Source organism: Stegodyphus dumicola, chromosome 2 (assembly GCF_044657685.1).
Source record: "Stegodyphus dumicola isolate Sdum_Otavi_A_Nest chromosome 2, ASM4465768v1".
NCBI lineage: Eukaryota > Metazoa > Arthropoda > Arachnida > Araneae > Eresidae > Stegodyphus > Stegodyphus dumicola.
In genome coordinates, this window is record NC_140769.1 from 183,743,237 (window position 1) to 183,755,322 (window position 12,086).

At 35.5% G+C, this 12,086-nt stretch overlaps 1 protein-coding gene across 2 annotated transcripts in view; it reads right to left on the minus strand.

Moving 5' to 3' along the window:
• Positions 1-12,086, minus strand: part of LOC118190208 (uncharacterized) — a 57,680-nt gene that overhangs the window by 21,391 nt on the left and 24,203 nt on the right. Inside the window, exons 3-4 of one of the 2 annotated variants that reach the window (XM_085811502.1) lie at positions 5,532-5,804; positions 3,266-3,406 (exon numbers count right to left, since the gene is read on the minus strand). In XM_085811502.1, coding sequence (XP_085667628.1) covers positions 3,266-3,406; positions 5,532-5,804 — 414 coding nt within the window. Of the gene's footprint in view, positions 1-3,265; positions 3,410-5,531; positions 5,805-12,086 lie in introns of both variants that reach the window. The other variant, XM_085811501.1, reaches the window with a different exon arrangement.

Here is a 12,086-nt window from a genome sequence, read left to right on the forward strand (position 1 = left end):
CTCGTAGTACGCCAGACTCCGTTACATTGAAACGGATATGTTTCTCTGTTGAGGTGCTTTCACTACAGATTGCTTTCTTTTATCCATAAGTATCAAAGTTCCTGCAAAATCAATGCCGGTAATTTGGAACACAGAGGCATCTTAAACTCGATCACTGGGCAGTGGCGTGGCTGGAGGATTAGCCGTTTTGTTGGAATATCTTTTAGAAATAATAAAAGATCTCAAGATGGATGAGACAGTTCTTCATCCAGATAATAACCAAAATCTTTCTCAGAGAATTTAAGACGTGAGAAACTCCGAGGTGTCCTTTAAATTTGATGTTCTTCTATTACTATGCTTTTGATAAGAGGATGGTCACTGGGTAGAATGGCAGGAGTTCTAACCTCTGACTTATCATCTCGTTGATATACTGCTATTTTCGTCATTATTAAGTTCCTTGGTCTAGAAATGGATTTAGTGATAATAAAAACTTATCTTCAACTTCAGCAAAAGTTTCAGTTTGTATCAAACGAATAAGCGCTCTGTCAGCTTAGGAACGGTAAGTTCACCTTTCGTTTTCTTCTCATACTTGCAGATGTGAATGAATCGACAAAATCCAAGCCATCATTTTAATAGTCCGGTGGTAAGTTGAAAACCGAAGAGTATTTATCAGACCAACGGAATTTGTGTTAATCAAAGATGATACAATTTTCTTTTTCTTCTCCTTAGCCACTTCTTCTTCACATTTACAATGAAGTCGTTGCTTGTCAGTTTTTTCGCGGCAAATATAACCATTCCGGTCCCTCGAACCATTAGGACGCGACTAAATAGCGAGCAGAACATCTTCTACTGGGTAAATCGGCAGAGTTCATTGTTTCTGGCATGTGCCTCCAGGCATCCCTTGGAGTAAGTTGTCTTATTTCCATAACTCTGTTGTGAACAAACACATCCCACGCTACATCTCTTTGTGTCCAGGCCAGTACAGTTGAAGAATCAGTCCGAAAACAAACGCTTTGTACTTTAAACTCTTTAAAATGGACGAAGCGAGACGAGCACAAATAGTAGCGCTCAGGAATTTTAATCGGGCAATAGAAATTCTCTTTCTTCCCAGTGGGAGCAACTCTTGTTTTAGCTTGCAGAAAATTAACGAGTATATGCATACTGTTTTGGTACATTGCAATAAAAAAGGGAGATGCACAACTAGATATTGTAGCAGTCCAGTATACAAAATTTCAACGATCTCTAGCTAATCGTTTTCAAGTTATGCGAGATACATTCGTACATACGTAGAGACGTCACAGAAAAAATCCATTTTTAATCCATTTTACAATCCAATTTGGAGCCCTTTATTCTGTCCATATGTACAGATATCAAGCAAAAAAAAAAAGTTAAAATGGATTTAGGAAAAGTCAAAATGGATATTTCGGCTGAAAACTAATAACCGAAACTTTTCGCGATAACAATACTTCCTTTACTTCGTACAAGTGTAAGGTATTTCTCCCGCCTTCTTAGCATGCTTGACGCGTATTTTACGTTGGTATGTTTCTCTTCCATTTTGATCATCCTGCTATTTTGAGAAAGTTGATCTAAAATCTGTTAAGGTCCTTAAATGCTGTATGAATCTCTGCTTGCTGTCCTGGGTATGGTGAGTTGAAAAACCAAGCTATAAGGATAATTAACTCAGCAAAATAAACTGGTTACTAAAGATTTCTGTAATTGTATGCAATTCAATGAATCTCACAACATTCCTTATATGAAGAATTAAGCACTGTCATATTCATCCATAGAAATCAAGGCATGGCTTTACTATCTAAACTTTCCGTTTAAAAAGCCTTTGGTTTATTTTATTTATTTATTTTTATTTTGGGGAAATTTCTTAGAAGACTTTTATTTTATTATTTTTTTTATTACTGTTATTATTTATGCGCTATTACTTCATTCCCTGAAGAATGAAAATGTAAGTTTTTTTTCATTCCTTTCTTACATTAATTCATTACAAAATTCTATTCTCACATCAGAAAGTTAGACAAAGGATTTTAGCAATCGAAATAGACAGTAAATTAAGAAAGGAAGTAATGGAATCATAAAAATATTAACTTTAGATACAAAAGCTGCCTATTACCCTTTTTTGTGAAGTTTCTGAAATTGATTAATTTTCCAAGCTTATTAAATAATTTTAATCCAAACCTTATTATTGTTTAAATTAATTAATTTTCAGTAATATTTTTTTTCTTATGTTTAATTTGGTTCTGAACAGAAGTTGTTGATAATTCTTAAATCATCTCTTGATATTTAAATATTATATGTAAATTTTTATCGTGCGAAGATTATAACTCTTTGGGAGCAGCTAAGCATTAGTATATATTCGGATTTCCAAAAATATAATTTCAGTGATCTTAAAAGTAATATAAACTAATTCCTTCCCAAATGAGTAAGATATTAATTATATCGTTTCAGATACCCTTGTTGTTTCTAGAATGGTATCAGATATACTTCATGATTCATAAATATATACTACGAGGTCATTTCGAAAAGTAAAGATACAATGGCTCGCATTCCTTAAAAAAACATTTATTTAGAAAACGCCTGTTACATCTTATTAACTGGATTATTTATTATTTTTCGACATAATCACCCCCGTTGTCCAAACATTTGTTAAGTAGGTACACAAGCTTTTGTATCCCACAGTCATAGAAGGTTGCCGCCTGTTGGAACCCAGCGCGCACGCAATTTCCTGTACCCTAACTTGACAGTCACAACTTCATAAAGAGTTGTCATTGACACTTCCGGTATGATCTGATGCAATTCTTTCAATTTGAGACGTCTATTCGCACGAATTGCTTCCTCTGTTCTCTGAAGAAGGGCATCAGAGATCACAGATGGCCGACCTGTTCTTTGTTCGTCATGAACATCGGTCCTACCTTCAGAGAAATGACGACACCATTTCGTTACATTTTGTCGATTCATAATGTTCACATAAACAGAAACAATTTCTTTGTGAATATCTGCTGATCTCTGACCTTTTGCATGAAGAAAACGTTATGACGGAGCGCACTTCGCATTTGGCGGGATTCTAAATCGGCGCAGCCATTTTAAACACGACCTACTCCAACCAGAATCAACGTTGAAATACCAAACGACCGCGAGGAGAAAGCTAGCGGTTCAAGGTTAACACCTGTGTTGCCAACTTGCTCACCAAAACTTTTCTTTTCCTCTGGCGTACGGTGTATCTTTACTTTTCGAAATGCCCTCGTATATTCAGATATACTTCATGACGTATACGTACCTTTGAGGGTTCTTTTAAGTCTTTTTTTGCGAGATAGTGGTGCGCTAGATTCCAAAATCATTTGAGTCATGTGTGCATTAGGGAGAAAATGTCTACACTTAGAAGCAGAACGTCGTTTCACTGCGCTTCTTTCTTTGACAGCTTCTGGGAAGTAGAGAAAAAAGTGCTTTTACATTGATAGTTTTTCTCCATCGTCGAATACAAAACGGTAAAATATCTCATACTAATACATGTGAATTATTACATTATTACTCATACTAACACATGCAATTACTCATACTAACACATGTACAGTTACTACTCGTACTAGGGCATGTGAATTATCACACATGAGAATAGTGTATTAATTCGCGTGTACATTGCAAGAGGGAAGCGCATGCGCCTAGTAATTGTATTAGATCCCCTAGACAAGCAAAAATTAACCAATCCTTAATCTCTTAGATTCATTTTACACATTCCAGTACCACGCATTAAAATTACGAAGCATAACTCAAAACTGCTCATTTGACAAAGTTGTTTTCGCCGTACTAATGTGCGGGAAATCATATGACGGCATACTTTCTTTTGAATACTGACTACTCAAGAAAAAACAATGAGCGTATTTAAGTTTTTTTATAAAGAAAATTCTTTACTACATTGTGACATTATTATACATTTCATTACAGAAAAGATTACCTTTATATAACGCTGCCCGATATAGATTAAAGCAGTTTTAAGATATTAGTAGTGTTTTGCAACGACAAGGAGTTTGAAAGACTGAACAGTTTGAAGGAAAACTTGGGAATCGAGAAAATATTTCAATGAAGACGAACTTTGTACAGGTTATTATTAAGATGGATTTTTTTTCATACTGAATTGTGGCTATTTGAAGCACCAACTATACTTTTTCTGTCTGTCTAACTGGTTTTGAAACATTTTGCAATGACATATCATATAGTTTTCGAAACATAATTGTCGCCAATTAATTTTGCTGAAGAACTCTTTTTTGAGTGATTATTTTAAACTTCTTGATACTTTTAAATTTCAGTGTGAGCAATTTTATATTGCTATTTTCGGTTAGAACGATAAAGGACATGAAACCGAATCATATTGTCAATCCAACTTTAGCAATAAAAATAAATACAATTCCTGGCCAACTGATCCAGTTCATTTCCAGTTAATCGGTCAGATAGCACAGTAATGGTCTGAAATTAATAGTGTGATCCTTTGAACTCAGAACTTATTTTATTTTGTTTAGTTTTTGAATGTAGCTAGACGTGAAAGATGTGTCTTGTCAAGTGTGAATTGTTCCTTGTTATAATGTGTCAATAAAGGATTAAAATCTAAATTATTTTCAATTACTTTCAATGAAGCTGAGAAGGTCCAGAACCAGGTAAGAGCTTTTAATTATAACTGCTTTGTTTTATGGTGCCGAACTACTTAAAGCTGTAATAATTGAAAATGGCAGAACCCTTTCTGATTAGTTTTTTGACATACGGAATTTCAGCAAACTTAGCAAAGTATTACGAGTCATAGCTTGGATTCAGAGATTTATTTACAATGTGAAGAATTCACACAATAAGAAAAATGGTTGTTTAACAACAGAACTTCACCTGCTGAACAGTATTGGATCAAAGGAACACAGATGGAGTACTCTCCTAATGACTTGATTGTACTTTTCTTGACATTAACTAAAGGAAGACCATTGCCAACAAATTCAATCATTAGGCAATTTCACCCTATTCTAGATGAAAGAGAAATAATTTTAATCGGAGGGCATCTTCAATATGCTAATATTTAGCACCAAGAAGCACATCCAGTTTTGTAACGCTTATCAGTTGTCTGTCTCAGGACTGATATTATTTTGTTTAGTTTTAGAATGTATCTAGAAGGGAAAGATGTGTCTTGTTAAGTGTGAATTGTCTCTCGGTATAATGTGTCAATAAAGGATTGCAATATAAATTATTTTCATTGAAGGTCAGAAGATTAAGAACCAGGTAAGAGCTTTTAATAACTGTTTTGTTTTAAGCTTAGCGTAATCTTATGGCTTCTAATTCTGAGGTAGTGTAGTTTTGAAATTTAATAAACTGACAGTGATGAATATACAAATGAAAAAACTATTTAAAAAAGCGAAAACTCATTGTTTATTTAAGCAATTAACTCATTGCAATTGTTACCAAATTGAGACAATGCTTGATTTATTTTCTTTTGTAAAGAATCATCCCCCCGCTAAATAATTTATTATTAGAAACTCGAGGTGTTTGAATCATTTGGTAGAAAACCTTACCCATTAGCGTTAAGTTGAAAGTTCGCTTGGCCACAGCTACGTGTTTGGAGGAATAGATAATGCATCGCAGAATTCCCGTCTGATCTTTCTTGACTCCTTTTAGAAGGACTGACCTTCCACTTGAACTGACCTTGAAGTTACTAGGAAGCGGTTCGACATATTCTTTCGTTTTTTGAAGCGCCCAGTCTAAGTACAAATTTCCTTTTTCGGGCAGCGTCAAGTAGTTTTCAATGTTAATGTCTATCTCTTCAGTCAAATAGATTTTCCCCATCTCTGCAAAAGAAATGAAAGAGACCCTTTAGTGCATAATCCCCCAAATAGTAAATTTGTTTCAGTTTCTATGGTAATGATTACGTTATAATAGAAGCATATATCGCTATTTTTCGGATATGTCCAACTTAAGCTTTCCCAGTTGATCCTCTTTTTGTTGGGTAGTTAAGAAGGATTTTCATTTCAATTTTTTCATTCAAAGTAAAATCTAAAAACCTGATAGAAGGCCGCGTGACAATGAAGTCTTTACGAGGTTTTGTGACAGAGATCCTCAACTTTTTAAATTTCGAGTTTGGGCACTGTTTATATAAAACATTGATGGGTACTTACGGAAAATCCCGTTGACCACAAGAGACGGCTCCAATCGCGCCAAACCAAAAAACCCCATTTACTAAGTACAATATAAAAACGTTCTATTCTTATTTTTCTTTCAAATTTATTATATTATCAATTATTTATATTTAATTTTTCATTAAAAATTTCCATTACTTTTTATTAAGGAGATATACTGTAAAAGCAATTATTTTCGCTAAGTTTTTCTCTAGGCGCCATTTCGTGGCCATTAACTCATTTTTTTGAGGCCGTTAAGATACCATAACTTTGGAAATATTCAACAGCATGCTCTTCTGTAATAGGCAGGTCCGAAATTTTAATAATTTTTTTTTCGAAAACGCGTGATAGAAGAAAAAAAGAAGTCTTTACTCAAAAATAATAGCTAACACGTGTAATCAAGGTTACACCCAACCCAGCGTGTTTGAAAAAGACTTTTCCATTTTTGGTGAAAAATCGCGTAATTTGGTGTCTTTTCTTTAATAGGCCAAAATGGTCGACGGGATTTTCCGTAAGTACCCATTGACGATTATACCTATTACAGAGAACAAGATTTTTTTTTATTTGATTACAGTGCTATGTAACATTTATTTTGAAATATGACTATGTCTATTTCTAAAGAATAATCGTTGCGACATTAGAATGTTCCACCAATTGAGTACAAATGTTGATAGTCATATAACAGGCGGTACAGCAACTCAGCTAGTGGTAAATAAGTAATTACTATATTACTGAGTACAAGTGCTGATAGTCATATAACAGGCGGTACAGCAACTCAGCTAGTGGTAAGTAAGTAAGTACTATAATATTTTGAGAATTCTGCATCTTGAATGAAAGTGAAAAATAAAACCTTTTGAGGATTTGACTAGCATTAAATTTGTATTTAAAAATATTATGCCCTAAAGAATCATGAAAATATTGAGTGGTACTTGCTACCGCAGTTTTCAATTCCTCATTTTACTGACTTTTAAAAATATAACTTTCATAGTGGAGAGTGGAAGAATAGATGAGGAATGAAAGGAAATCGAAACCACATGTAGAAAAAAAGATTTTTTACGATCGTCTGTCATACAGAGTTAATATACAGTATTTTCATACAGGAGGTGATCATTTATTTGCTTATGCTTATCGACGGGAATGCAAAACTTTTATTTCTCCATTAAATTTATTTGTTTTACAACTGATACCATAGTACAAAAATCAGCGATAGGTTTCTACAAATATGTGCATTTTATGTATGTATATTTATTTACACAGAACATGAAACTGAAATTACATAATATAATCTAATATTTAATTACTAAATCTATGGTCTGACTTTATGGAAAGTTGTATTTCTTTTAGTGTTTCAGTTCTAAGGAAATACTGGCGCATCTTAATCTTTGAGGTTATGCGCCGTGAATCGCACTATCCATCCATCTATTCATTTAAAGAAATACAAGAGTTACACCTCAAAGCATCATAATATAAGTGTCATCTCTTAATTTTAGAATGAGTTCCAAGTTATTTGGATGAAATTTTCTTATGTCATTAACTCGGTTTATGATGCTAGCCTTCAAAAGCATTTATCATTATGTATCTTTTATCTAGCAATTCCAAATATTTTCCATACCATTGACAAATACATGCATATTTACAGATATTTAAGATATAGATTATTAAGCATATTTACAGATTAATAATGGATTACAGTCTCTGGGAAAAACTAAATATTACTTTAGAACAACTTCAAAATCAACATTAAATTTCTGGTCCCCAAAAGGTATTTTTAGCGTTAAAGTCAAAAATCTTTCCTCATCAGTTAATTGATTTTTATCAAGCAGACGAGCATATATAAGACACACTGCTATGTTTAATCAACAGTGCTTCCGCAATCAGTTACGAATGTTGTATCTACTAATTTTTAAACTGAAGACATAGTATTTAAAATTCAGATTATCAGGTTCAATGTTCCTTCTTACCTTCTTCGGGAACATGCAAGGACCTGACTCGGAACAGAGAGCTTACTAAAGCTATGTTCAAAACTGTGGGAAGTAAACAGGATACACAAGAAGGGTATACAAAACCCTTTATTTTTCTCTATTTACAATGACTTCCGTACTTCGGAATACACCGACCCGCTACTTGGGGTCAAAACGTAGAAGTATAAAAATAAAACTAAACTCTAATTTAACTTTAGAATAATAAACGTGGAAGATTGGCCTTATATTAACAGGAAGCATCGAGAGCCGACGGATATGTTTGAGAGATCGGACGTGTGTCGTTTCGCTCCTGTTTTTTCGAGATTTTCTATTGGAAATTCTGTCGCCGAAAGCGCGCCGTTGGTTTTAAAGTGTGTATGAATATCTGCTGCATGCGTGGATACTTTATTTATGTGTGTGTGACCATTTTTTACGGAGATATAAGTGTTTTAGTGCAATAACAAAGGATTATAGGCTGCTGCAATTTCAGCGGACTTCCTACGGAAGGTTCCCCTACGCCTCCCCTACGGAAGGTTCCCGCCGGCCAAACACGTGGCACCGAGGTAGGCGTAACTTTTTGCTTGAAATTTTCTAAGTCCAGAGATTAGACAATTGTTTTCAAAAATCCATAACTCTTCAAATTTTAGTGATTTTCATACCGGGTTTTGTTCAAAATATGTTAAATTTTAAGTTCTATCTTTTTATATTACTTAATATAATCTTGTATTGATATTTAACGAGATAGGATATAATAGCTATGTTTTTTTTTGCACTTATGCTAAATTTCACCCTGTATTTAAATAGGCTTAACTGTATTTTCATATGTATTTGCTCCAAAGGGTTTGTCCTTTTGGCAGTTGTTTCTCGCGAAATTTTTAACATTGTCGAGAAGTTGAACTTTTTGTCGAGATCCAGTTCTCGTCATTAGACTATTGTCGAATCTCACTCGACAAGTGTTCGGTTTCCGTTTTCTGACATTTGTATTGATTAAAATAGTGTTTTAAGTATATTTCTTGATCTCTCAACTGTCTAATAATATTTCTTAAACATTGCTTCACTTTATTTTATGGGTTTTTTTATGTAATTTAATTAATTTTACTGGACTTAGTTGTTTCATATTGTGAAGATTGAAATCTATAATCTCTGCCTATATTTAGTGTCTTGCTATTATAACTGCTGATAATATACCTCGATATGTATTTGAGTCAGTTAAAATTTTAGTCATTCTGCTGTCTAAACATTACTTTGTGTATATTGATTAGTTATACAGGAAGTTTGCTTGTATTATTCTCTGTTATCACGTGTCACATAGACATTTTAATCTGATCGTTCTTAGTGACTTTTGGACATTGCATTTTTAGTCTATGTTTTATTACTGCTCTTTACTACTTTATAATGTCCCGTAAATCTGTTTTAACAACTGCCAGAGATACATCACAGGGGGCTACTAGCGCACCCGATTTATTAGACTCTGACTTACCTTATGCGGATAAAATTACACTACTCTGTGCTGATATACGCAAAGTAGCTACCACCAGCAGAGATGGCAGAATCCTCTTATCTTCGGACCTTCGAGAGCATCTGTTACAATCTCTGACAACTTTGCAAACTTTGGCCTTACAGGGGCCTGAGGGCTTACCTATTCCAGAATTGGTGGACGCTGAAGTCAATACATCTACCATACTTTGCTGTGAAGCGGTTCGACAACATTCTTTCCAGTCACCTGTTCTCCCATCTACAGCTGATCAGGCTTTGGCTCCTGCTCCATCTTTTGCGGATATTATTCGACGACCTAAAAAGCCTAGCCTTATTATTCGTCCTAAAGCTGACACTACTAGTGATACGCTTAAAGAACAGCTTAATACCAAAGTTCCGCTCTCACAACTTAAAGTTGAAATAGATCGTATTACTAAAATAAATAACGGAGGTTTGGAGGTCTTCTGTCAAACCCCTGATGATGTTGCGACACTCGAACAAGAACTCACGCGCTCTGATGTACCAGCAGATGTCAGTAGACCAATCAGACGAAAACCAAGAATTGCTATCCATGACTTGCCGGAATCAATCACACCGCAAACAGTACTTTCAGAACTCAGCGGAGCCACGGGATTACCAGAAACAGTATTCACGATGCGATTCCGTCTCAGGGAGTGACGGAAAGGATACATTAAATGGATTGTTGAATGTGACTCCCCAGGTTTTGCTGCGGTCATGCGTCGGCGAAAAATTTTCGTCGGCTGGCAAGCTCACAGAGCCACTGAATTTATTGGAATTAAAAGATGTTACTCCTGTCAGCAATATGGCCATGTGCAAACAGAATGCAAGAGTAAGCGAAAATACTGTTCCTACTGTGCAGGAGATCACGGGCTCAAAGATTGCACAGCTCAAACACCTGAATGCATCAACTGTGGCGAAGCCAATAATCGTTACGGTACCAGATATGACTTCGCCCATCCCGCCTACCACCCCGATTGTCCAGAGTATCAACGTCGCGTCCAGCTCATCAGGGCAAACACAGACTACTAACTTCAATCCTTATAGTCTAGCATCAGGTAACTTAATATCTGATTCTTCATTGGATCATATACAAAAAGATCTTAATACCACTCTTCTGCAACGAACTTTACCGACGGAATGTCTACAAATAAACCTTCAACATGCTCGAGCTGCGACGGCACAGACTGTAGAATATGCTACTTCTGAGCATATTGACTTCATCTTAATCCAGGAGCCGTATTGTCTAAATGGTAAGGCGGTTGGCTTTCCACTACACTGGACACTATATCAAAAGGAAGATCCTTTACTTCCACCCTGTGCAATTGTTGTCAATTGTAATCATTCCTGGTCTCCTTTACTTGTCACTGCGCAGCGAGATATTGTTGCTGTTCTTCTGGAAGTTCATCATCTGACAGTCCTCCTGGTTTCCATTTATTCCTCACCGTCTTCAGAAATCGAACCTGTGCTCTCTGCGATGCAAGATTTACTGACCTCAATTCAAATTCCAAATTTGCTCTTTTCTGGTGATTTTAACGCTCATAATGTTTCGTGGGGATATGCTACTACGGACGTAAAGGGTAGACTTCTGGAAGATTTTATATCCAGTTTTAATCTCGTGAAACATAATTCACATGATGCTCCTCCGACTTTTGATCGTCAACATTCACATGGTTGGCCAGATTTGACTTTGTCTACTTTGCCTATGGCCTCTCTTCTTCAAGATTGGCGAGTAATTGAGGGTCTAAGTCTATCAGACCATAACTATATACGTTTTTCACTCGCGGGAACTACACCCACCTCCATCATACGGCGTTATATTTTACCTGGCCGAAAGGTCAGACAGTTTACTTTAGCCATTCAAGCCAATTTGGCCTCTTATCATTCTCGTCTTCAATCTCTGCATTCTCGTGAAGATCTACAAAATTTTACTAGTGATCTTATGGCTACCAATCGAATAGTATGTGATAATGTTTTGCCTATTCGTACCACTAAGAAGTTATGTACATTAAATTGGTGGAATGCTCAGCTTCGTACTCAACAACAAAAATGTAGAGCTCTTCGACGTCGGCTAAAGCAAGAGCGTCGAAATAATATCAGCTCCAATACTCTGCTTCTTTACCGACAGGAAAGAGCATGTTACAAACAAATGATTATACGTGCCAAATTAACTAGCTGGCGCAAATTTTGTTCTGAGACAACATCTGTTTATGGTATTCATCATAAGATTGCGACCGACAAGCTGTTTAAGCCAGCAACTTTCCATCTTTTACCTACAGTTAGTCCTAATAGTCACCTGACTGAATCAACTCTATCAGAAGTCCTTGACACGGTCTTTTCTACAGATGACAATTCAACTGATTCCTCCTTTCATCAGACTATTCGAAATCAAACTTCTAGTCTTCAAACACCAGAAGATGTTATTTTTACTACTCAAGAAATTCGGCAAGTCTTACGCCAACTCCCTAATAAGCGCGCATCGGGTCCAGATGGTGTTGAC